A 27,483-nucleotide genomic window follows, 5' to 3' on the forward strand; every position below is an offset into this window, starting at 1 on the left:
ACAACAGTCATCAACATACTGACTCATTGTATTAACTTAGCTCAATCACTTCTGGGCCCTGTCTTATAAAACTTGTGATAGAAATCAATCAATCACAAATCTCTTGAAAGCTGCACTCAATCGCAACCTGTGATTGATTGATTGCAGTTCTCCGTCTTAATTTCAATCATAACTTTTTTATAAGATGGCTTTGCATTCAATCATAAAGTTGTGATTGATTTGAACAATCACAAGTCTTTATAAGACGGGGCCAAGGTTCTAGAGAAAATCTATAAAGATTCCTTTCGGGGGGGTTGGGGTGACCCCTGCCCCCTGCCCCCCCCCCCCCCCTCCCCCAAGGTGGGGCATGGTGCCTGTGTGATGGAATTGAGATTCTATCCCCCTAGGGATGTTACTTGCCAAATTCATCATGGCATTTTCAAGAAAAAGATGAAAATGAACAATTTGGGCCCCATTAGGACCCCTCCCCTGGGTCCCAAGGGGGCCACCCCTGATTCTGCGATGAACAAACTTGAAACTACAGTTATCAATGTACTAACTCATAGTATTAACTTAGCTCTCCCACTTCTGGTTCTAGAGAAGAAGATTTTTTAAGATTCCTTAATTTTGGGGGTTTGGGACCCTCTGGGGGCCCCCAGGTGGGGTATGGTGCCCACTTGAACAAATCCTTTCCCCCTAGGGATGCTACCTGCCAAGTTTGGTGAAAATCGGTCAAGGGGTTCTCAAAAAGAAGATGAAAATGTAACAAGAGACCCGCAGGTCTAGCGCTCACCTGAGTATCGCAAGTTCACCTTTCACGCAGTCACTAATCTAAATTATTCACAGCTCTACCAAAATTTGACCAGGCATTCTCAAGTAGAAGATGAAAATGTACAATAAGGGCCCAAATTTTTTAAGATTCCTTAATTGGGGGGGGGGGGGGTTGGGGCCCCCTGGGGCCCTCTAGGTGGGGCATGGTGCCCATTTTGATAAATTGATATCCTGACCCCCAAGGGATACTACCTGCCAAGTTTGACAAAAATCCATCATGAGGTTTTCAGGAAGAAGATGAAAATGTACAATTCAGGCCCCCATTTGGACCTTCCCAACTACCCCCCCCCCCCCCACCCCTGCCCCCAAGAGGGGCACCCCTGAATCTCCTATGAACAAACTTGAAACTACAGTCATTAATGTACTAACTCATAGTATTATCTTAGCTTTATATAACTTCTGATTCTAGAGAAGATTTTCAAAGATTCCTTCATTTTGGGGGTTTGGGCCCCCCTGGGGGCCCCCTGGGTGGGGCAAGGTGCCCATTTTAACAAATTGAGATCCTAACCCCTTAGGGATGCTACCTGCCAAGTTTGGTGAAAATGGGTTATGGGGTTCTAAAGAAGAAGAAAAAAATGTACAATTTAGGCCCCATTAGAACCCCTCCCCACCCCCCCTCCCCTGGGTCCAAAGGGGGGCACCCCTGATTCTGCCATGAACAAACTTGAAACTACAGTCATCAATGTACCAACTCATAGTATTAACTTAGCTCTATCACTTCTGGTTCTAGAGAAGAAGATTTTTACAGATTCCTTAATTTTTTTGGGGGGGTTTGGGCCCCCCTGGGGGCCCCCTGGGTGGGTCATGGTGCCCATTTTAACAAATTGAGTTCCTAACCCCCTAGGGATGCTACCTGCCAAGTTTGATGAAAATCGGTCTTGGGGTTTTCAAGAAGAAGATGAAAATGTAAAAAGTTTACGCACGACGGACGATGCACGCCGGACGCCGGACGAAGGGCGATGGCAATAGCTCACTTGAGCCTTTGGCTCAGGTGAGCTAAAAAGTTTACGCACAACTGACGCCAGACGCCGGACGAAGAGAGATCGCAATCACTAACTTGAGCCTACGGCTCAGGTGAGCTAAAAAACAAATGAAGGAATAATACATCAAAGCTTACCATGCTATGAAATGAACCAGACAAATAAATCTAAGAACTCTACGCCATTTGACAAGGTAATTTTCATGGCACACAGAAAAAATTACCATCAAGAACAGTGTTCCCCTACCTGCATATATTGCTTCTTCACTAGCTTGAGTTCATCTCCTAGAGGAACAACTATCTTCTCCACCCTCCTCTCGTGCACATACTGTCTGATGTCAATGGACTCCTCTGAGCGGATTTCAATGTGTGATATGAGCAAATTGGTGAGAACTTGGTTTACTGCCTGCAGTAAAGAGATTGGGGGGAAAAGTCACAACCTATTGGCAGTGCAAGTAACTCAAGAATTCTATCAATACAAAATAATATAGGGTAAATTTCACAAAAAATATTGAAAATGCAAATGGTTGTAATGATATTCCTAGCAAAGGTTATTACAGACATGCAATTTGTCTGGAACCCTCATCAAGAAACTGGAGGGTGAAGATTTGGAATGTATGATCCAGTTTACATATGACACTTGTCACTTGATGTCAGTCAAATGTGATCCTCTGAAAGAAAAGGAGGAAAAATTCAAGAGTGGCCGATTCCCATATATAAGTAGAACTATCACTGAAGGTGATAAATACCCCTTTCAGTAACTCATGCATTTTTGGCCAGCTCCTGGCCCGAGCTAAACTGGCCTGCATCAAGCAGTAAAAATTGCATGCAGTAACTATAGCAGAGCAGCGTAATTTTATGATGACCCATTCACGAACTCAGCCACGTAAGGGATAACTACCATGGTAACTGAACGTGCACTCTGGCAGAGGCACGGCCAGATTATTGTGACGTTTGACCATGCAAGGAATTTTGGCCCGAGCCTCGCACTGTTACTGTTCATGAACTCTTCGATCGACGCCAGGCCCGAGCCAGGCCCGCGCCTGGCCCGCGCCTGGTGCTAGGCTGCAGCAGTGCCAAAATAGTCCGCACCTGGCGTGGGCCACTTTGGCCTGACCCATTCATAAACTCAAAATTTTACGACTTAGCTCGGGCCTGGCCTGTGCCAGGAGGGTTACTGAATAGGGTATAATACCCCCGCTCCAGTAGCTCACACTCTATGAAACTCCTATGAAAAAGAATTGAACCAAGGTTTGATAAAAGGTTCTGTTTGTGTGTGTGTGTGTGTGTGTATGCATGTAGTACCTTGTGTGTTTGATCAGGTCTTCCGTGCTCATTCAAATTGTGGAAGCATTTTGCTCCTTTTTAAAAAACTTTCCAAAAATATGTGGTAACCATGGCATCGCACTGTCTGATACAAACAGAAAGGGCATTTGCACAAATAAACCTACAGATTTTCATACATACCAAATTTGACCTTAATAGCTTAAGATGCTTAAGTCTGAAACAAAAATGTGTGGTTACCATGACAATGCCTTTTTCTGATACTAACACAATGGTGTCTATATCTACTCTTATAGATCATACATACTAAATTTGACCTTAATTGCTTGAATGCTGTGAATTGTATTCATTCACAAAGTTTTAGTAAAATTGTGGTTACCATGGGAATGCTCTGTCTGGCAAACACAAAAATCAGGTCCTTACATCTATACCTCAATGCAATAAAGTCTTCCAGATTCTATTTCAATTGCTTCACAATTGTAGAAGAAGCTCACCCACAGGATTTTCAAGAAAACATGCAGTTACCATGGCAATGCCTTGTTACGTACAAACACAGAGTGTCTGGCATAACTACACCTTATATCATTATATATACAAAATTTGAAATAAATTGCTTAATTACTGTGGACGTACTTTGCTCCACAAGGTTTTGGTAAAATTGTGGTTACCATGACAAAACTTTGTCTGGAAAAAAAAAAAAAAAAAAAAAAAAAATCAGGTCCTCCACATCTAAACCGTAATGTCCATTAAATTTGATTTCAATTGCTTCAAAATTGTGGATACCAGGAGTTCACTCCACAAGATTTTGATGTATAAAGCTGACTCGTGGTCCCAAGAGAGAGTGGTTTTGAAACAAAGGATTTAGTGGTTGATTATGAAAGGGTACACAGCAGTAGAATCATTTCAGAAACACTAACAGACAGAAACACCAATAAGCATCAAAGGAATTCCAGTGACAACTAGAACTATATCACTCATTGTGATTAATATACCCCCACCCACAACTGAGGGAATTAGCTCAACCAGGATTATTATTTTTTAACTTTTTAATGAAAAAAAATTACCATGGCAATGCACTGTTCAACAGTGAATAAATGTATTGCTCACTGTTAGTCACATGTCCCACATCTCAAGTCAAGTACTCAACTAGAAATGTCGCTAAGGCGACTGATATGCCTCCGCCATAATGCATGATTCTCCTAATAGGTCTAGATAGTACATGTGGACAATGTGTGATTACATTTTCACAAAATTGGCAAGATATTAAAATGACAAGTTTGTCACAAATGTGTTGGAATGTTCACCTTCCTTGACCTAGGTTTAATTGAATAAATAGGAGAGCATGCATTTGGGATGTAAGGACTTTACCTTGACTTTAACCCATTCATACATTTATACATTGAGTAATTTTCAAGGTATGGAGAAAAAGTGCAATTTCTGTATTGAACAGTAAATTGTTACCATTTTCATTTGGCCTTTGACCCTAAAATTCATAAGATAATCACTGTCACTTGTCAGGCAAAACATGCATAAATATGTAGTACGTTTCAACATAACTTGGGCCACTTCCGAGATATGGAGGAAAATCTTAGTTCAGCACTTTCACTTGATCTTTGACCTTTTGACCTTTGAGGCAAAAACAAAAACGAAAAAATAAAAACTTTCCAGAGAATTTCTATTAGGTTATACATGCATACACCAAGTGTAAAAAAATAAATAATCTTGCTGGCATTGCATAAACATGACGGAAATAGTAACATTTTTAAGTGTTGCCCTTGACCTTTGACCCCATACCTTTGACCCCATGAACCCTAACTTCTCTAGATAATCACTGCTAGTCAGTTCATGTATATATACTATGTTCCATGAAGATACCTTGAACAATTTCCAAGGTACAGAGGAAAAAGGTGAAGTTTTAATATTATTACTTGACCTTTTGACCTATGACCTTTGACCTCATGACCCAAACTTTAACCAGAGAATCTTAATTGGGTAATATATGTATACACTAAGTTTCAAGAAAATATCTTCAGGCATTGCATAGATATGGTGGAAATAGTGAAATTTTATGTATTTGACCTTGACCTTTTGACCTTTGACCTTGAGCATGTGCACCCAAAAGTTGATAGGCACAACTTTACCCCCTAATACACATACATGCCAAGTTTCATTAGGATACCTCAAAAGGTTTTGATAGTTACCCTGTCCACAAAATTCATTACGGACGGACGGAAGGACGGACGGAAGGACGGAAGGACGGACGGACAGACCCGAAAACATAATGCCTCCGGCACCACTTCGTGGCGGAGGCATAAAAACTGAGTGAGCAAGATTTAACTGAAGATTTCTATGGTTTTTATTAAAAATTGTGTAACCATGGCAACACAATGTTGGACATCAAGAAAAAAATGAAGTTTGCACAAAGTTCTATATATCATAGCCGTCACATGTGCCAAATTTCAAGCCAAATGCTAAAAGGATGAGGGGCTTAGTTGAATTCACAATTTTAGTGTATCATTTTCATTCAAAACATACTGTTACCATGGCAACACATTTTCCACATTGACAAAAGATTTTTTGCACATTTAAGTAATGTAGAGGTAACATGTGCCAAATTTGAAGCCAAAATGCTCTAAACAGAGAGAGTTAGGAGAATTGAAACGTTTCTATGATTTTCATTCAAAATGCACTGTTACCATGGCAACACATTGTTAAACAACGATGAAATATGGAGTTTGCATATTTCTGTACTATAATGGCTGCATGCTCAAAGACTGAGGGAGTTAACTGAATCCACAATATTTTTGTATGATTTTCAGTCAAACTATGCTGTTACCATGGCAACACAATGATCAACAGTGATGAAAGGTTAAGTTTGCACATCTATATGCTATAGTGGTCACATGCTCAAAGACTGAGGGAGTTGGGTGAATCCACATGCTTTTTGGTGAAAAAATGTTGTTACCATGGCAACGCATTGTTCAACAAAAATGACAGATTAAGTTTGAACATCTATATGCTATAGTGGTCACATGTGCCAAATTTCAAGCCAAATGCTCAAAGACTGAGGGAGTTAACTGAATGCACAATATTTTCGCATGATTTTTATTCAAAATACACTGTTACCATGGCAACACATTGATCAACAATGATGAAAGACTATGTATGCTCATCTACATACTATAGTGGTCACATGTGCCAAATTTCAAGTTAAATGCTCAAAGACTGATGTAGTTTACTGAATCCACAATATTTTTGTATGCATTTTAGTGAAAAGATGCTGTTACCATGGCAACGCATTGCTCACCACTGACAAAAGACTAAGTCTGCACATCTATATGCTATAGTGGTTGCATGTGCCAAATTTCAAGCCAAATGCTCAAAGAGTGAGGGAGTTAACTGAATCCACGATATTTTTGCATGATTTTCATTCAAAATATGCCGTTATCATGGCAACACATTGATCACCACTGACGAAAGATTACGTTTACACATCTACGTACCACAGTGGTCATGTGTGCCAAATTTCTAGCTAAATGCTTGAAAACTAAAGGAAGTTAGCTGAATCCACAATATTTTTGTATGTTTTTTGGTAAAAAAGAGCTGTTACCATGGCAACGCATTGCTCACCACTGACGAAAGATTAAGTTTGCACATCTATATACTATAGTGGTCATGTGTGCCAAATTTCAAGTCAAATGCTGTAAGACTGAGGGAGTTAACTGATCCACAATATTTTCATATGATTTTCATTCAAACTATGCTGTTACCATGGCAACACATTACTCAACAATGACAAAAGAGTAAGTATGCACATCTACGTACCATAGTGGTCACATGTGCCAATTTTCAAGCCAAATTCTTGAAAACTGAAGGAGTTAGGCTAATCCACACATTTTTGTATGATTGGTAAAAAAAAAACTGCTGTTGCCATGGCAACAGATTTATTAACACATACATCAAAGGTGTTTTGCACAAATATACATTACATTGACTGCATATCCCAAATTCAAACTGAACTGCTACAAAACTCAGAGAGCAGTGCAATCCACTGTATTTTGTAAGATTTTTATGAAAATCTTGTTGCCATGGCAATGCATTATGAAATACTCATGAAAAAGGTGTCTTGCACATCTGCCTGTGATAGCGATCACACATGCCAAATTTGAAGTTAATTGCTCAAACAAGGCAATCGCCAAATTGTGTCTCGCCCATTCGCGTACAAGGAATTAATATTTTTTATAACTCCCAGAAGTTAATTGACCTGCTTATGACCTTTGACCTTGTGGTGACCTTCAACACCCTAAGGGACATTTACCATCCAAGTTTGGTCACAAACGGACAAAGGGATCAAAAGTAATGAGCCATAATCGAAACGCGCCATAAAAACTTAACATTGGGCCCTAAAAATTTTGTTGACCCCTTTCTGTGACCTTTGACCTTGTAATGACCTTTAACTCCCCAAGGGACATCTTCCATCCAAGTTTGGTCACAAACGGACAAAGGGATCAAAAGTGTTATGAGCTATAAACGAAATGCGCCCTAAAAACTTAACATTGGGCCCTAAAAGTTCGTTGACCCCTGTCTGTAACCTTTTACCTTGTGGTTACCTTCAACTTCCCAAGAGACATTTACCATCACCCAAGTTTGATTGCCATTGTAGCAACATGTGCTGAGTTACGTGTGATAAGAGAGTCTTGCAAGTAAACTTTAACGTATGACCTCAAATGACCTTTGACCTTATCATGTGACCTCTTACGGCATCATAACATGAAGGTACCCCCAGTGCATCCATCACCCAAGTTTGATTGCCCTTGTAGCAACATGTGTCGAGTTACGTGTGATAAGAGAGTCTTGCAAGTAAACTTTAACGTATGACCTCAAATGACCTTCGACCTTATCCTGTGACCTCCAATGGCACCACAACATGAAGGTACTGTATACGCTATATATTTCGCAGGGGTTTTATTTTCGCGAGTCGGGAGCTATTCACGAAATTAACAACACGCGAAAATATTACCTTCCAAAATGAATCCCTTGCCTTGATGATACGAACATTTCAGTACTAGTATACTATGTCATGGCTTTACGAACAGACCATACTGGCTAAGCTTGTTTCCGCACATCCACGTCTACTTACGAATACTGTAGAGAGCCAATCCATTATCGCAAGGGGACCACTCGTCAGAAATCTTAAAAACTTCAAAAATGTTGAATTCTAACTTACTAGTTCGCAGCGTTTGGTGAGTTTTTTTCATGCAGTGTATAACTAGTATCATTCTTATTTGCTAATAAGTTGAAAATTCACTTTCTTTGCCACTTCATATTTTCTCTGGTCCCTCAATCGCGAATTTAACCACTCGCGAAAATGTGTGACAGCGGCAATTCGCGAAAATTTATGTACGCGAAAATTATAGCGTATACAGTACCCCAAGTGCATCTATGACCCAAGTTAGGTTGTATTCCAAGCAACTTATGTGAAGTTATTTGTCAAAAGAGAGTCTTGCAGATAAAATTTAACATAGAAAAGAGTCTTGCACATACTCTTTAATATATGACCTCAAATGACCTTTGACATCATCACATGACCTCCGACAACACAACATGAAGATACCCATAGTGCTTCTATCACCCAAGTGTGGCTGCCATTGCTGTAACAGTTGCCAAGTTATGCATCATAAGAGAGTCTTGCAGGTAAACTTTAACATTTGTGACGGACGACGGACGGAGGACGACAGACGGACGCCATTTGGATCCCTTAGTCTCGCCTTCACCTCCGGTGGGCGAGACAAAAATGAGAAAGTAGTTCAATCCACAAGTTTCTATGAAAATATGCCGTTGCCATGGCAATGCATTATGCGATTCTAACGAAAAAGGTGTCTTGCACATCTACCTTTGATAGCGGTCACACATGCCACATTTGGGGTCAATTGCTCAAAAACTGAGAGAGGAGTTCAATCCACAACATTTTTAAAGATTTTTTAAAGAATTTGGCATTGCCACGGCAACCCATTATGCAATACTATCAAAAAAGGTGTCTCGCACATCTCCCTTTGATAGCAGTCACACATGCTAAATTCAGGGTTAATTGCTCAAAAAATGAGAGAGTAGTTCGATCCACAAGTTTTTACGAAAATATGCCGATGCCATGGCAACGCATTATGCGATACTAACAAAAAAGGTGTCTTGCACATATACCTTTGATAGTGGTCACACATACCAAATTAGGGGTCAATTGCTCAAAAAATGAGAGAGGAGTTCGACCCACAAGATTTTGCAACGGACCGACCGACCACCCGACCTCGGAGTGATTCCTATATACCCCCCTACACACTATGTGTGGGTGGGGGTATAAATAGGAGAAACTCATAACGCTTGGTGGAAGAGGAAACAGAGGAGATGCAAAGCTATGCTGATCAGAGACCTTTCCTACTTTTATGCTGCAACCAAGGAGATCTTTGGTCCCGCAAGGTCATCACAGGCGCAGCGATACGGTGAAATTAACTCGCCAAAAGCATATGACCTCGAAGCTTCATTTGCATAAAGTAAACAGCTTGTGTATGCAAAACCGCTGGAGAAGTGTTGCACGATAATCACAATATCTCGCCTCAGAAGCCATCAAATGATAAAATCTATACAGCAAATTGAAGGAGACTATTCTCTTACTGGCAAGTCACTTACTGTATACGCCAATATTTTCGCGTACAGATATTTTCGCGAATCACTGTATCAGTGGCATTTTCGCGTATTGTTAAATTCGCGATTGATACTAGTAGTAGTACATAGGGTCTACTGCCAAGCCCGAGAAACACGTTCAAACACTTGCTAACGTACTCGTAACATTTTTCTATTTGCATTGTGACTTCCCAAATATGACAATAGAAAAGACACAGTAGAAGATTTATAAAATGAAACAATCACGGGAACTTGCAGTGAGACACTCACACACAGCGTTCACAAGTACCTACCAAATGTTGCAACAAATAGATGTAAAATTTAGACGACAAAGTTTCAGAGCTGCGCTAGCGCTAGCGAAAGTTTTACATGCATCCCTTGGCCTCACCCAATCGCAACCACGTCGAGCCGGTGTACCATGTTCGTTCGCGTAGTAGCACGTAACTGCGACCAGCAGCCCCATAGGCATAGCGTATAATGGGGCTGCGGACTGTGGCATTCAGGATCACGACAAGGTAGTATCGCGGACAAATATCAACTTGAAATCGAAAAATTTCTTCAATTTGAAGACTTACCAGTAAAGGTGAAGTATTGACAACAGGATTCGAGTAACGTTTGGTCCTGCCAATAGTCCCTTTCTATTTGAATTGATGACTTAATGTGACTTGGTCCAGAGGAACCTCGGAGAGCAACACTGAATTGACGGCCAGCGCATGATCACACAGACATCTATAAATTTGTGCGCATGTGATGTGTGCACATGCGCTGGCCGTCAATTCAGTGTGGTTCTCAAGCTCTCCCAGGTTCCTCTCGACCGAGTCACATTAAGTCATCAATTCGAACAGAAAGGGACTATTGGCAGAACCAAACGTTGCACGAACTCTGTTGCCAATACTTTAGCTTTACTGGTAAGTCTTCAAATTGATGAAATTTTTCGATTTCAAGTTGATATTTGTCCACGATACTACCCTGTCATGATCCTAAATGCTACAGTCCGCAGCCCAATTACGCTATGCGTATGGGGCTGCTGTGCTGGTCACAGTTACGTAGCACTGAGATTGCACATGTTTAGCATCGTACTGTAACACTACACTTCCACCGTAGTGTAGGTACTAGTAGGAGTATGTGTACGTGTAACAGCCGCATCGGTCTGGCCAGCGTTGGATGCATTTTGTCATCGATTTGTACATAAGGTATGACGGTGTAATATTTTTGCGTGTTTTTAATTTCGCGATCAGCCTGAAGCTCGCGAAATTCGCGAAAATAAAACCCTCGCGAAAATACCCGTGTATACAGTATTTTGGGTTTTATTGAAGATAAACCTGTAAAAATGAAGTCAAAACTTAGCCTCCAAAACAGAAAATTTGGTGTCTAAAAAAGCGTTAATTTTTCATATTTTTTCTTTATTGCCCCAAAATGAAACTTCGGTATATGACTTGTGGTAGTATGTCCTTAGTGTGTTCCAAATATCTGTTTCGTAATATTTGTCACATGGCTATGGCGGGAAAAAAACCGATACCACTGTCATCTGTCCCACGTAAAATCCATAGCATAAGCATTACGCAGTCCGATGTATCGGTTTTCGTGCTGCATGAAACAGTTGAAGCACATTGCTGGGTTCTTCTCTCATCCACTCACCACCCTGTGGACTGAAGCTGAACTTCTGTCGCCGTGCGCTGGAACCTGACACCGCTGATTGGCTAAGAGTGCGCTGACCAGTAGAGAACACATGTGCAGGAGGATGATCTAGTTGTGCAGGTTCAGTATTTTCTCTTAAATTTGGTTGTCTTTTTGCTCTGATTTTGACCTAACTACTACTTGCGCACACACAAAACTTCGCAGGTAGTGAGTCTGGAAGTAACAAGCAGGGTAAACACTCAGGGAATCCTTGATCACTGGAAGTCCCACTTTGAGAGCCTGCTTAACGACCACTCGTGCACTCTTTTGCCTTTTTGGCCCCCCCTTCAGATCTCGGCCGTGGATCGCGCGATCCTCGCGAAAATTTGCGGTAAGGTAGAGGCCAATGTAATCTACAAGACTGTATAGTTAGATTTTTCAAATTTAATTCATGTATTTTATATTAATTAATTCATGCTAATTCATGCAAAAATAATTTTTTGCCTATAAATCAAAAGAGAAAGCTCCAAGACTTCTAATTTTTGGTGAATATATTCTTTTCAATATCCTCAACAAAGACATTGAAGCAAATTCACAAATTTCACAAATTTTGCAAGAGCCAAGATTCGCAAAATTAAAATGCACGTAAACTTTCTTGTCTACACTATTACATTGAATGTTAGAGGCAACTCGCGAATATTTCATGCTGCGAAAAAAGCTGTTGGCTCCAATTCACGAAATTTCATGCCTCAAAATATCATGTTTTTATACAATACTTCGGACCTCATTAGGGCATTTAGATGTATCATTCCTGCCTAAGCAAGAAATGCCTTTTATCATCCAATCTGTAGTTCCTCAAAGTTTGAGCTAATCCAATGACAGAAGTATACCTAAACTAGGGAGCTACTAATGAAGCGCAATATCTAAATCATGGTGTTTGACATACATGGAGGCGCTCACAGCTCTAGAGCCCTCTCCACCTTTCTCCCTCTCTCTATCTTTCTCTTAGCTCTTTCCTTTTGGCCATGAAGAGCATTTTTTCCCCCCTCATCACTATCATTTTTTTCTCTCTATTTGCCCTTCTCCCATAGCTCGGAGGATAGATCATCATTCATAATATTTTGGAGTCATATGCTGTTTGTTTCTTTGTTGGTGTTATTTACAATGAAGGCCAATATAATTTTTCCCTAGAACAACCAACAGAAATCATTGTAGGCAGCCAATATAATTATCCTTTCTATACAGTCTTTCACAGAAAAGCTGTAGAACACTATTTCTTCTTTTTTGGGGCTATTTTTTATTTATCTATTTTCTATGGAGGGATGGGAAATGTAGAATTCTTAATCTGCATGAGCTCTTTCACTGTATAGCACTTCAAAATTTATGAAGATGTATGGACCAAATTGGGGGGGGGGGGGGGGGGGGAGTGGACAGGAAGAGAAGGAGGGCACTTGTCCTCCTCCCAGGGGCATAAACAGGGGGAAGGGGATATGCATCCCCTGCTCAAAAGGTGGGGGATGGCATGCACAATCAAGGTTTCAGGGAAATATTTTTTAAATGAGTGGTATTCTTTGTATTTTGTATTGCTATGATGCACAGACACATTAAAAGGACTGTACAGTTCTGGTTGAGGTCAGGATTTAGCTTTTAACTTTTGCGAGATATTCAGAAACCACTCTATGACATGTCAAAGAGCATGCAATTATAAGGGGTATCAAAAGTATACAGTCAACTTCGGATACCTCGAAATTGTCGGGACTGAAGAAAATGGTTCGAGGTACGTGAAATTCGAGGTACGCGAAATTCGAGGTACGCGAAATTTGAGGTACGCGTACGTACGTCGAATTTTCTTCGACTTATCCGACGTTTATCGATGTTCAACATGGTATCTGTTATAGTGCCTACCGATTGTTTGCATGCTTGTCAATTGGAATTGAATCGACTTTTTTATGTAAATGAATTGAATAAAAATCGGAATGGAAATCAAAGTTTCAGAAATGAAGATTTTTGTGGCCCTATCGCGCCACCAAAAAAAGTCGGATGTTTGCCTTAACTTTTGAAAATGAACAGCGGTAACAATCAGCTCCGTAAGATACTAAAATAAATGTCGGATGTTTGCTCATACTTTTGGAAATGAAAAACGATAAGACTCAGCTCCGTATGGTGCTAAAACTAATGTCAGATATTTGATTTTGCGTTCAGAAATGAATAAGGATAATATTCGGCTCCGGAAGACGCTGAAATAAATGTCGAATATTTGCTTTGACATTCCGAAATGAAAAACAATATTCAACTCCGTACGATGGTTAGATAAGTGTCGGATGTTTCCTTATGCTTTCGAAAGGAAATAGCAATAACATTTGGCTCCAGAAGATGCTAAAATAAATGTCAGATGATCGCTTTTATGTTCGGAAGTTGCAGTAATTCTGCTCCATACGATGCTAAAATAACTGATGTTTGCTTTTAAATTTCGAAGTGAATAACAATAACATTCAGCTGCGTTCAATGGTAAAATTAATGTTTGATGTTTGCTTTGACGTTCGGAAATGAGTAACAATAACACTCAACTCCTTACGATAAAATAGATGCTGGATGTTTGCTTTTACGTTCGAAAATAAATGGCAACTAGAAATGTCGCTACAGCGACTGGTTATACCCCCGCCAAACAACATTTCATAAGCTTTGGTCAAAAAACTGAGGAAGTAGTTAAATCCGCAAGATCTTTCCTTGATCTTCTGCCATTAATATGCCGTTACCATGGCAACGTACTTTCGGGTACTGTCGAAAAATGCGTCTTGCACATCTACAACCAAAGGCACACATCTGTACCAAGTTTCATGGAAATTGGGCAAAAACTGAGGAAGTAGTTTGCAACACAAAATCTTCCATCATTTTGGCTCATAATATGTGAGCTGTTATCATGGCAACATACTTTTTGTCACTGTCAAGAAATGTGTCATGCTGACCTATATCCTAAGACAAACATTCAATATGAATTCCATGAGAATTGGAAGAACACTGATGAAGCAGTTTTGCCATGAAGCATTTTGCCCTATATTTTACCAGTAACATGCCGTTACCATGGCAACGCACTTTTTGCCACTGCGGAAATATGTGTCTTGCACATATTCAGATGAACATCTGTACTTTATTTCATAAAAATTGATCAAAAACTGTGGGAGGAGTTCGCGACGCAAGATTTGTACCCATTTTTGCCCATAATATGCCGTTACCATGGCAACGTACTTTTGGGTACTGTCAAAAAATACGTCTTGCACATCTACAACCCAAGGCACACATCTGTGCCAAGTTTTATGGGAATCGGTTGAAAACTGAGGAAGTAGTTCGCGACGCAAGATTTGCAACGGACCGACCGCCCGACCGCCCGACCGACCGCCCGACCGACCGTCCACTGATTCCTATATACCCCCTTCAAACTTCGTTTGGCGGGGGTATGATAATATTCAGCTCCGGAAGATGCTAAAATACATCTAGAATGATTGCTTTTACATTTGGCATGTTTGGAAGTGAATAGCAGTAACATTCTGCCCCATATGATGCAAAAAAAAAATTTGGATATTTGCTATTACATTTCGAAATGAATAACAGTAACATTCAGCTACGTTTGAAGGGGAAATAAACGTCTGATGTCAGCTTCAACGTTCAAAAACAGTAACATTCGGCTCCGTTGATATGATGATAATTGTCAGATGATTCATTTCACTTTCGGAAGAGGACAGCAGTAACATTCGGCTCCGTACGATGATAAAATAAATGTCGAATGTTTGAAATGACTAACGGTAATATTTGGCTCCGTAAGGTGCTAACCGGGACTAACAAATGTTGGATGATTGCTTTTACAATAAGAAATGAATAACGGTAACTTTCGGCTCTTTACAATGCTAAAACAAATGTCGGATGCTAACAAATGTCGGCAAATGCTCCCACTTTTTCATTTCAAACGTAAGTTTTTACCTCCAAAATATATAGGCATCAACTTTTATAATAATCTATACGCCTGTTTGCTAAATAAAACACAGAATCTAGATGATTGGATTTTCTATTCATTTGTTTTAGACATGGGCATCTGTATCACTTTAATAATGCTTAATAATTCTTTTTTCTATGTTTTGTAGGACCGATTTAGTTTTTCTAATGTTTTTCTCCATTTTTTTTTTTGTGTGGCCAGATTTTAATTTCGAGTAAATTCGACCACAAAAACATAAAAATCAGTGATACTGGTGGCCCGATAAAAGTTAGTGTGGAGCCCTGTCTATTCTACTCTTTATTATGCTTGGCCTATACTTCCACATCATATTCCACAATATTTTCATAATCGCATTGCTGAAAAAAAAAAAAAATCAGTGCTTGCGTTCTCGGGGAAGAATAAATGAAACATACTTCGTGAAAGGCAAAAAAAAAATGGTTAAAATAGGCACTACGCAGGAGATTGATGTTTGGACAGTGGACCGTGATTAATGCCAAAGATATAACTGTCAACACCTACGCAGGTGCGCCACGACGGTTAAGAAATCTATGCGAAAGGTATGACTATTATGATCAAGCATTAAAACACACTGGTTAAAGAAAAGAAGATGATAGGGCAGAGCGTAGTGCTATCGTAAGCACTCCATTGCTTGGCAAGGGTGCTATGTGCATACCGTGTACGTATGTAGGCAGGTGCTGGGATTTTTCTTGTCAGCTGTGTACCGGGTATTTCTTTAGGCGCGCGATTGTTCTGGTCGGGAATATTTACAGTCGAGTGTGAAAAGATTTGTGACATTCGCTGTCCATGCGCGCTTTATCGGAGATGCTCGAGTGATGTTGCAATTTCGATTCGAGTTACATGCCGGGAAAAACAATAAGTTGATTAAGATCGGGACAGTAGATTCACTTCGAGGTAACCAAACTTCGAGTTATTTTCTTCGAGCTACGCGAATTTTAATACACGGAAACTCCATAGGAACAATTGGGACTTTCATTTTGCCCCTGAGGTAAGTGATATTCGGCTTATCCGACGTCGAGGTATCCAAAGTTGACTGTATTTGATGAAAATCGGTTTTTGAAATGGCTGAGATATCCAAAAACAAGCTAAAACAAAGAGATCCTAATAAAAGGCGTGGCCTGTCGCCTTTTATTATTATCACTTTTTGAGATATCTCAGCCATTCTAAAACCAATTTTCATCAAATAAACGTTGAATCCTTCTTAAAATTACATGCTTTTTCATATTTCATAAGAGGTTTCTCATTAACTCACTTAGGCATGTTATAAACCTGAATCCCCACCTACACAGTATAACTAGTACTGTACAGTCCCTTTAATCACCTCTCTTGACCGCAATACACTGAGATCGCCTCTTGGCCGCAAATCATACCTCCAGGTCTGAGAACTTGTCTATGCCATTGCCCATTCCATTCCTTCTTGAGCTTTTGGATTTTTCGAATAGAAATTCAACAATCTTGGTGCCCACTTTGGTGGAATAAAATATTCTGGGACAATGTAATTGGCTGAATCATCTGTCACCTCTTGATCTGCATTGTCTGTCTTCAGGTGTAACTGTATATTTAGTTTGGAGGTTGACCAGGGGGGAAGGGGGCGTTGGGACTTGGGGATGTCTCCCTTCCACATTTTGTATTCTCAGAATTGATATTATATGATTTGGTGCACACTTTGATATTTTCAATTAAAAAAAGGAAATGTAGGGAAAATGTGAATGGCTAAATCTTTAATTATTTGTGACCTCCTTAGGATCTACATATCATGTGTGTCTTCGATGTGTAAGTTTATGAGAAGTGGACCGAAGGGAGAGGTATGACAGTGCAGCCTATGCTTTTTTAGAATTTAAATTTAATGATGTGATGCACACCTTAGGTGGAATGTTTGAACATTTTTAATCAAAATTTTGTAATCTCTTTAACATGTTCACAGACACAAACTCTATCTGTAGTGTTAAAAAACGAGAAGAAAAATAAGAACACTCAATTTGATAATCGATAGATTTCAGGAGGACGTGTTAAACCCAGGGATCTCGCCAGCTTGTTCATCATCCGTGCATGGCAGGAGTTCATGGGAGGAGAACGATAGGAATGACTGGGGAGAAAATAAACTGAAAGAAGGAAGCATCTTTTGAGCGAGCTGTCTTTGTTTTTCTCTACACCAGCATCAGATAATATCACCACCAAGGTTCATTTTTTTCCCCAGCTAGATAACTCAAAAAAGTTCAATGGACTTCAATTTTCTCGGAAATTTTGATAACGCAAGGAATAAATAGTGCCAATGATCCATACATAGGCAGAGTTCTGAGCCCTCTCCCTTCCCACCCTATATAGTTCATTATTGAAATATTTGTTCTCTATCACCGATATGAAGTTTGCTCTCCTTTTCCATTTCGTACTTCCATCCCTTCTCTGACCCAATCACTGCACATGTGTGAAAATGGATCCGTTTGGGATTCATGAACACAACGTATAATGTATTACATTAATGTTCATTAGGGAAGTTTGGTTTCTGTGTGTGTGTGTGTCTGTGTTTATTCATTTTTTTTAATCATGCTCTTGCTTCAAGGAGCTACTCTTTTCTCACGTAAAATTGATAATGGATACCGCACGCAGAGGCCCACGTTTTGACGTGAAGAACCATACATTCTTTATGTATTTATAATATTTTTAAATTTAAAATTTGCATGCGCTTAACTGCTGAGCATTTTTTTTTCTTCTTTTACGGGAGAGAGCGAAATGACGTCCTATAGGCATAATATTTGTGACGCAGTTTTGATTTCAGATCAGTTCTTGATTATAGTGAAAGTTAACAATGTTTTTCACATTGACAAAAGCAGTTTGGTTATAGCCAGTGTTCAGTTCACTGCCACAATGATATTTCTAAATAAAGCGATGCCCCAAACTGGTTTACTCTGAGGGTTTGTTCCGAATAATGATAGAATAATTCTACATTCCTCATTTTTCTGAAGGTTCGTTATCCGGAAAATATAGAAACAATGTCCGTTAATTTCCAAACAAAATTAGTTTTGTTATTTCGAACGTTCTGCCAGTGAAATTTCAGAATGAAACAGTTACAGTTTTCTTACTCTGAGGGTTCATAACTCCCACAGAAAAAAATAGTAATGAAATAGTACTAGATTCTATATTCTGACGGTTCGTTAACCGAAAAATAATAAAGAAAAAAATGTCCGTAAATTTCAAAACGAAATCAGTTGTCATTTCGAACGTTTTGCCAGTGAAATTTCAGAATAAAATGACGGCACACAACAGCGTGTTTTCGTACTTTTCTAGGGTCTGTTACTCCGACAGAAATAGTAAGAATGATAAAATAATACATTGTAGATTCTTTATTCTGAAGGTTCGTTATCAGAAAATTGAATAAAGAAAAATGTCCGTAAATTTCAAAACGAAATCAGTGTGTCATTTCGAACGTTTTGCCAGTGAAATTTCGGAATAAAACGACTGCCCAAAAACAGTTGCAGTTTTCTTACTCTGAGGGTTCTTACTCTGACAGATTAATGATAAGATAATGCTAGATTCTCTATTCTGAAGGTCTGTTAATCCCAAAATGATTAAGAGAAAATGTCCCTTCATTTCACAACGAAATCAGTTTTGTTATTTCGAACGTTCTGCCAGTGAAATTTTGGAATAAAACGACGGCACAAAACAGTGTGTTTTCGTACTCTAAGGGTCTGTTACTCCGACAGAATAATGATAAAATAATACATTGTAGATTCTTTATTCTGAAGGTTTGTTTAGCGTAAATTAAAAATTTAAAAAAATGTCTGTAAATTTCAAAACGAAATCAGTGTGTCATTTCGAACGTTTTGCCAGTGAAATTTCGGAATAAAACGACTGCCCAAAAACAGTTGCAGTTTTCTTACTCTGAGGGTTCTTACTCCGACAGATTAATGATAAAATAATGCTAGATTCTCTATTCTGAAGGTCCGTTAATCCAAAAATGATTAAGAGAAAATGTCCCTTCATTTCACAACGAAATCAGTTTTGTTATTTCGAACGTTCTGCCAGTATAATTTCGGAATACAACAACGGCCCCAAAACGGTTAGTTTTCTTACTCTGAAGGTTTGTTATTCCGAAACAATAACGATGATAGATGATGGATTCCTTCCTGAAGGTCCGTTTATCGGAAAATAATAAAGAAAAAAATGTTTGATAATCTCCAACGAAATCAGTTTGTTTATTTTGAACATTCATCTGTAGTACCGACCTTTGGTGTTGTTGTTTTCGATTACAAACCTTTGAAGTACTCAGTAATGAATCGTTTCATTTTATGATTAAACAAACCTCGGAATAATGACCATCATTACATTTTTGTATGATATCTCTTTGATGTCACAGCCAAACTACCGCAGTATACCCAGAAAGGAAAGTGCAATGATGTCCCAAAAGTTCTCGATCGCTTCTCGTGCATCTGATGCAGTAGGCCTACCACGTGGTCGAGCAGACGGCGAGAAAGCAAAAACACTACGGGTATAGTTAGTATACACGGCGCGCGTTGTTGCGATGCAGAGACGGCTAATTATTTCAACAGTGAAACAGGAAAGGCCTAAAAGAAATCGGAACCGTCACTATCGGCACATACTTCTCTTTCATTTATTATTTAGGAACTGCCGCAACAAAAGGTATGGAGTTTCTGCATTGTTTCTGTGAGAATATGCCCCTCACAACGTTCATTACATCTCCGTGAAAATGTCACATTTAGTGGCCTTTAAAAATAGCGGCGATTTATCTTTGTTATATTGAGCATTAGCGAAGGCTTCCGCGCTTTGCGCGGATGTTCCCCCTCCCGTACCCACCCCCAGAACAGCACGTATAAGTGCCGACAAGCGTGAAGAAATTCCTGGCGAGAACCCTGGTAACCCCCCTCCCACAAGGATTGCCACCTGTGATGTATGACCAAAAGAGCAGGGCAAAAGAGGTAGAGAGAGAGAGAGAGAGAGAGAGAGAGCCTAGCCTGCTAGTATGCCCTCGCATGAACTTTGAGGAACTACAATTGGAACAAGAGACCCGCGGGTCACGCGCTCACCTGAGTATCGCAATTTCACCTTCCATGCATTCTTGCACACTCTTACCTGAGAACATTGGAAACTTAGGTCTGCATATGGATCCCCCCTCAACTCTGCGCGGGGGGGGGGGGGGGGGGGGGGGGGGGGGGGGGAGGGGCAGGCAGCCCTGGATTTGCAATGAACAAACTTGGAACTAAAGTCATCAATGTACAAACTCATGGTATTAACTTAACTTTGCTTTATCATTTCTGGTTCCAGAGCAGAAGATTTTAAATATTCCTTAATGTGGGGGGGGGGGGGGGGGGGACCCCTAGGGGCCCCTCAAGAGGGACAGGGTGCCCATTTGAAGGAACTGAGATTCTATAACCATAGGGATGCATCATGCTACCTGCTAAGTTTGGTCAAACTCATCATGAGGTTTTTCAAGAAGATGATGAACATGTACAATTCAGGCTCCCCATCCCTCTCCTGGGTCCCAAGGGGGGGGGGGGGGGGGGGGCACCCCTGATTCCGCCAACCCCATGAACAAACTTGAAACTACAGTCATCAATGTACTAACTCATAGTATCATCTAAGCCCTATCACTTCTGGTTCTAGAGAAGATTTTTAAAGGTTCCTTAATTTTAGGGGTTTGGGCCCCCTGGGGACCCCCAGGTGGGCCATGGTGCCCATTTGAACAAACTGAGATACTATCCCCCTAGGGATGCTACCTACCAAGTTTGGTGAAAATCAGACATGGCGATCTCAAAGTGAAGATGAAAATGTACAATTTAGGCCCCATTAGGACCCCTCCCCACCCCCCTCCCCTGGGTCCCAAGGGGGGGGGGGGCACCCCTGATTCCTCCATGAACAAACTTGAAACTACAGTCATCAATGTACTTACTCGTGGTATCAATTAAGCCCTATCACTTCTGGTTCTAGAGAAGAAGATTTTTAAAGATTCCTTAATTTTAGTGTGTTTCGGCCCCCCTGGGGCCCCCAGGTGGGCCATGGTGCCCACTTGAAAAAATTGAGATCCTATCCCCCTAGGGATGCTACCTGCCAAGTTTGGTGAAAATCGGTCATGGGGTTCTCAAGAAGAAGATGAAAATTTAAAAAGTTTACGTACGATGGAAGACGCATGACGGACACCGGACGAAGAGCGATCGCAATAGCTCACTTGAGCAGAAACAGGTGAGCTAAAAAAGGACATTTCTTCAATCTAATATCACTTAGGCAGAAATGTTGCTTTTGAATGACTTTATGGGGTCCTAAATGCATCTGCAGGGCTGTTTACACCCTTTAACAGAGGAAATGAAAGGGAGGCAGAATATTTTCTCCAATAGGGTCACATAATATATGTCCTCGATAATCCAATGGTTTGCTTCCTGAAATAATCGTTGTTGGGCTCCCTGGCATACCAAGCCTACTTAGGTGTAAAATCGAGAGAGCAAATAATCCTACTGCACTACGTGGGCTTCTATACTCTTTGCTATTAAACTAATAGCTCTGTCACTTCTGGTTCTAGAGAACATTTTTGAAGATCCCTCAATTTTTATCTATTTATTTATTTGTTTATTTATTATTATTATTATTATTCATTTTATTCTATTTTATTTATTTATTTATTTATTTATTTTTATTTATTTATTTATTCATTTATTTTTTTTTGGGGGGGGGCATGGTGTCCATTTGGTGTATGCTGACGACACACAGATTTATGTTACACTCAAACCAAATGAGACGGCTGAAGCAGCTCAAAAACTTCAGAACTGTCTTGAGGACATCAAAATCTGGTCCTCAAACAATAAGCTTTGCCTCAATGAACAAAAATCAGAGATGATCCATATATATTCCAAACATAGAAACACCAATCCATTCCCAGATTTAGTTTCTGATAATGTTTCTACCAAGTGTAGTGAATGGGTACGCGATCTTGGTTTGATCATTGACAAAAATCTTACCCTTCAACACCACATTAAGCACATTTGTATAAGGCAGCATCTTTTGGATTGTTCAAAATTGGGAAGATGAGGAAACTACTTGACCGACCTACAACTGCCAAATTAACTCATGCATTTGTTTCTTGTCATCTAGATTATTGCAATTCCATATTTTCTAACCTCCCTCAGACACATATATTCCCACTTCAACGGGTACAAAATTCTGCCGCAAGAGACTTCTCTCCCTCTCCAGGAAATCCGAGCCCATAACTCCAATCCTCCGTTCTCTCCACTGGCTTCCCATACATCACCGCATATCTTTTAAAGTTCTTTTGCTTACGTACAAAATTCTGAATGGGCAAGCCCCCAGGTATCTCACAGATCTTGTTTCTTTACGTTTCATTACTTCCTCAAGATCCCTCCGTTCATCCTCTACAATGCAATTGACTCCTGGACCACATACTTCCACAAAATACGGTGATCGTGCTTTTTCTACAATTGCCCCTTCTCTCTGGAATTCTCTGCCCGCCTATATACATCAAGCCACTTCCGTTAATCAGTTTAAGATTTTGCCTAAGACTTATCTTTTTAGTAGATAGTTCTTTGGAATAGTCCAGTTGTGGGTCGGTCAATGGAGGTGCACACTGGTTTTGATTTTCATTATTTATCGTAATTATACACTGTATCTATTTTTTTTCTTTTTGGTATGTTTGTACTTGTATTTTGGTATTTTTGCATTATTCTGGTATAGATATTAATTTTCCGGTAAACTGTGCGCTTAGAAACATTGGTATTAAGCGCCTTATAAATGTATTGTATTATTATTATTATTATTATTTAAACAAATTCAGATTCTATCCCCCTAGGGATGCTACCTGCCAAGTTTGGTGAAAATCTGTCATGGGATTTTCCAGAAGAAGATGAAAATGTAAAAAGAGCGATCACATTAGCTCACTTAAGCCTTCAGTTCATGTGAGCTAAAAAGTGAAATTTTAGCATTTTCACTTGACCTTTGACATAATGACCCAAAACTCTCTCTAGAGAATCTTTATGAGGTAATACATGTAAACTCAAGAAACTGCATAGATATGGGGGGGGGGGGGTTTGTGAAACTTTGAATATTTGACCTTGACCTTCGACTTTGAGCATATGCACCCAGAAATTGATAGGCACAACTTTGTCCACTCATATACCCCTTTCATACCAGACGCTGAACAGTGGATAACTTCCGAAGGTCGTCCACTGTTTACCTTAGACCCCTGTTGGTATGAAAGGGATACCGAAAAAGACACCCAGGTGAACTGTGGATGAACAGTGGATGTGATGCATGCTAGACCGTCTAGCATGAACAGTGGATGAACAGTGGATGAACAGTGGATGGCGACCGGAACCGGAAATCTTAGAACTCATAAGCGCGCTTTGTATTATGTACGTTTAACATGTAGGCCTACACACAATTCACTGTACAGTAATGCATGCATGCAATGTGAATGCAGGAAATGACATTAAAATTAGTGATGACGATATTAATAGTATGTAATCAATAATTAAGAAGTGTGTCTTTGACTTTTTAATCTTAAAAGCCCTAACTAATATTTTGACTTGATTTTAAGGGTGTAATATATACTGCAGTAGGACAGGAAGAGACAATGTTTTAAAAGACGTGTGCCGAGCTCATCAAAGTGCACTCTAGACTAGCCTCTGGCATGAAACGGTGCTTAAGGAATCACACCCCAGACGAACGTCTAGAGTGCGCTCTGGTGACGTCTGGAGAAGTTTGGTATGAAAGGGGTAATACATATACATGCTGTCCACAAAACTGATTATGAATGAAAGGATGGACAGACGAACAACCCAAAAACATATTGCCCCCTGCCACACTTCGTGGTGGAGGCATAAAAAAAAAGAAGAATACAGAATAATATTTAAATATACCTTACAAAATACAAAATATACTCATCAAAGACAGAAACATAACCATGAACAATATCATACACAAATTATGATGATTGTTCATTCATGGCTGGGTTTCAGAAAAAATGACAATTTTCTGAGTGTAAACGTTTTCTGTTTTTATCACCCTGTTTAATAACATAGTCGAGATATTTTGAAAATAAGAATATTCTATATCTTTCTAAGATAAAAGTCTTTATTGCTGCATGACAGTTTGTATGGACTGAAGCTTCTATTTATTCAAAACTCATTCTGAAGATATTGAGTTCTAACTTTGATTTGTGTGATGTAGCTTTTGCATCTTATCAAAGCCTCCTTTTTTACCATATGTTGATGACAGCAATACCATATATTTGTCCACAGTGAGAGTGTGATTCAATCCTTGAAGTCCAAAATAACAATGCTGACATGTACTAAAGATGGCACTTGCCTTCACATCACTGCCAGGTGTAGCACTGAGTGCTACTATCCTGAACTGACTTGTATACTTGGAAAGCTCCCGGACAACCTGCACAAAGACAACAACAAAGATTAAAATGCACTATAGAGCAGAAATTTGAATAAATGTGTCACATAAGCAACCTTTTTTTGTGTGTGTTTACTCTGCTACTTTGACATGTAAGCATTCAAATTGAAACAAATCAAATACAGTTATATCAACGCCTTTAATAATCAAGTTTTGGCTTCGTTACAAAGTTGAAGATTTGATATCAAAATATCAAATACAAAAACAAAGAATAAATAAACACGCTTGCCAACACTGATTCAAGCCCCATACCGATGTGTCTTATGTGCTAACCAAAGTGTTTCTCTGCCTGATATTCCCTAACGTCAGTACTTAAACACGCACTACTGAAATCAATTAACATATGGCTCAGACAGAAGTATGCATTAAAAATTCTCCTCACAAAACAAACTATCTCTACTTACTAAATCAAGACTCCCCTAGCACCTAATCACATTCCTGAATATTATTAACCTAACCTCGCAGATGGATGAGCTCGCCTGAACCTAACACAATGATGTAATACGGCATAACTGAATCCAATTAAGCAATTTTCTTTTATGTATATTGTCTGGGGTATCCTAACCAACAGAAGCATCATTGACCTAACGAACTTATGTACAAAATCAATGGATATATGTAAAGACTCGAGGCAAATACATTTTTTTCCTGAGAACATGAAAATACATTTTATCATATTGAAATATATGTAGCTGCATATTTCAAGTCAAACCATTTTTCTTAGTTGCAAGTCAAACACTGGTAGCATTTCAAAGACATACATTGTACTTTATGTTGTGCAAATGCATTCATGTAGATACACTGAAACATGACACAGGTTATGGTTTGAATTTAATCTTGATATAACTTACTTCCCATGGTCAATTATACCAGTTGGTCTACTTCTCAGATCATGTAAATAATATAAATGTAATATGGTGAAGCCCATTTGGTCTACCATCCCTTTAGATTAATGACCATCTGCTCTGATCATCACATGGTCTAATACCTTATCTGGATAGTTGTCATATTGTCCTAACTGCCACCTGAGTTTCTTTTCCCCCATTTTGTCCTATACCATCTGGTCAATGAATAGTTCTTCTAATTACTGCTCGGTCTTCTACCCATTTAGTCTATATTTCCCTGAGTCTACTTTTCAGGTGATCTATTTTCATTTTATTTAATTCCATTACCATAGGTCTAAGGATGTGTTCAAGTGCTCTAAAAGCAAAATAAAGTGAACTGAACCAAAGCATACAAAACTGGACTGCGCCAGATTTGGAGAGTTTGAGTGCTCAGTGGAGAAAGCGTACCTTGTGAGTTGTTCTTAGAGGGGGGGGGGGGGGGGGGGGGGGGGTCATACATTTTGTAGCAAGAGGGTCATTCACCTGATGCGCTTAAAGGGATGGGATGGTATAGTTTTCGATGGGATGGGACTTCAGGTCTCTAAAGTTTTAAGAAGATCATGTTTTTAGATGATGAGAAACCTCTTAAGAAACATGAAAGAGCATTTAATTGTAAGGGGAATTCAAGGTTTATTTGATAAAAATTGGTTTTGAAGTGGCTGATATATCCAAAATGCAGTCATCCTAATGAAAGGTGGCACCCATCTTTTAGCAAGATTGCATTATTTTCCTTTGTTCTTGGATATCTGTCATTTCAAAACTGATTTTCATCAAAGAAAATTTAAATTCCTCATGAAACTGGATGGTTTTTAACATTTCATAAAGTGGTTTCTAAGTATCTCGCAAAAAAAAAAAAACTGAATCCTCATCTCAACCAATACAGTACTCTCCACGTAATCGGGTATTGTTTAAATGGGTACTCCGTGTAAATGGGTACTCCGTGTAATTGGGTAGTAATGTCAGAGTCAGTTCCAATGCACATTAAAATTACCTGATTTCGCTAATCGGGTTGCCTCTCCGTAAATAATTTTCTTCTAATCTAATTTCTACCCACATTTTATCACAGATATAACACTTTAACAAATCATGCATGTCAAATTTTCCACGGCTAATCGCATTCTCTGCTTAATTTGCAAAGAAGACCGATCATTTGGGGAGTGATTAAACATGAAAACACATGTACACGTACAGACTGGCCACACGAAAACAAACATTACATATGTAGCTGGCACTCACAATTGCATAGACAGACAGGAGTTGATCACACTTGCACTCCTCCCTTGCTCCCACAACAACATTCACAATACTAGAAGTTTGCAACGAAAATCAGGCCATGCACCAGCTCCATAATTTTGCCATTCCCCAGTCACTTCTCGAAAAGTAACCCGACGTTCTACGTGACTAGTGCATGTAAAGAGACTGGTTCATTTTGAGAAACGCCTGTCAAACGACAAAGTTTTCTGAAGACATATTTGTCCATAAAAAGAGTGTAAATTATTGCTTGTGACTAATGTGCCGTGCAAGCACACGTGTTATGCATACAGTGCAGGTGTTTGGTGCAGTGTACAATGCATTAAATACACATTGTGTGTGTCAATTGTCAATGAGACGTGTTCTTCTGTTAATTGGGTACTCGCTTAATCGGGTAAGAAATGCTCTGCTCGAGCCTACCCGATTATGCGAAGAGTACTGTATTATATCATCCCTTTTAACTACTTACAGATGTCACAAACAAAGAGAATGAACTCTTTGCATTATTACGTATGTGCATGTTACGCACATTCTCACATGCAAACTTTTGTTAC

General features: G+C 39.5%; 1 protein-coding gene across 1 annotated transcript in view; it reads right to left on the reverse strand.

The window, feature by feature from the left end:
• The window catches only part of LOC139711852 (uncharacterized), a gene marked incomplete at its 3' end in the record, with an annotated part of 265,196 nt that overhangs the window by 161,385 nt on the left and 76,328 nt on the right, over positions 1-27,483 (reverse strand). Inside the window, exons 5-6 of the mRNA XM_071623703.1 lie at positions 24,695-24,776; positions 2,037-2,191 (exon numbers count right to left, since the gene is read on the reverse strand). Of these exons, the coding sequence (XP_071479804.1) occupies positions 2,037-2,191; positions 24,695-24,776 (237 nt within the window). The remainder of the gene's footprint in view (positions 1-2,036; positions 2,192-24,694; positions 24,777-27,483) is intronic.

The sequence above is a fragment of the Diadema antillarum genome, unplaced genomic scaffold (genome assembly GCF_040938485.1).
Source record: "Diadema antillarum isolate AM-2024a unplaced genomic scaffold, OU_Dant_1.0 seq00001713_RagTag, whole genome shotgun sequence".
NCBI lineage: Eukaryota > Metazoa > Echinodermata > Echinoidea > Diadematoida > Diadematidae > Diadema > Diadema antillarum.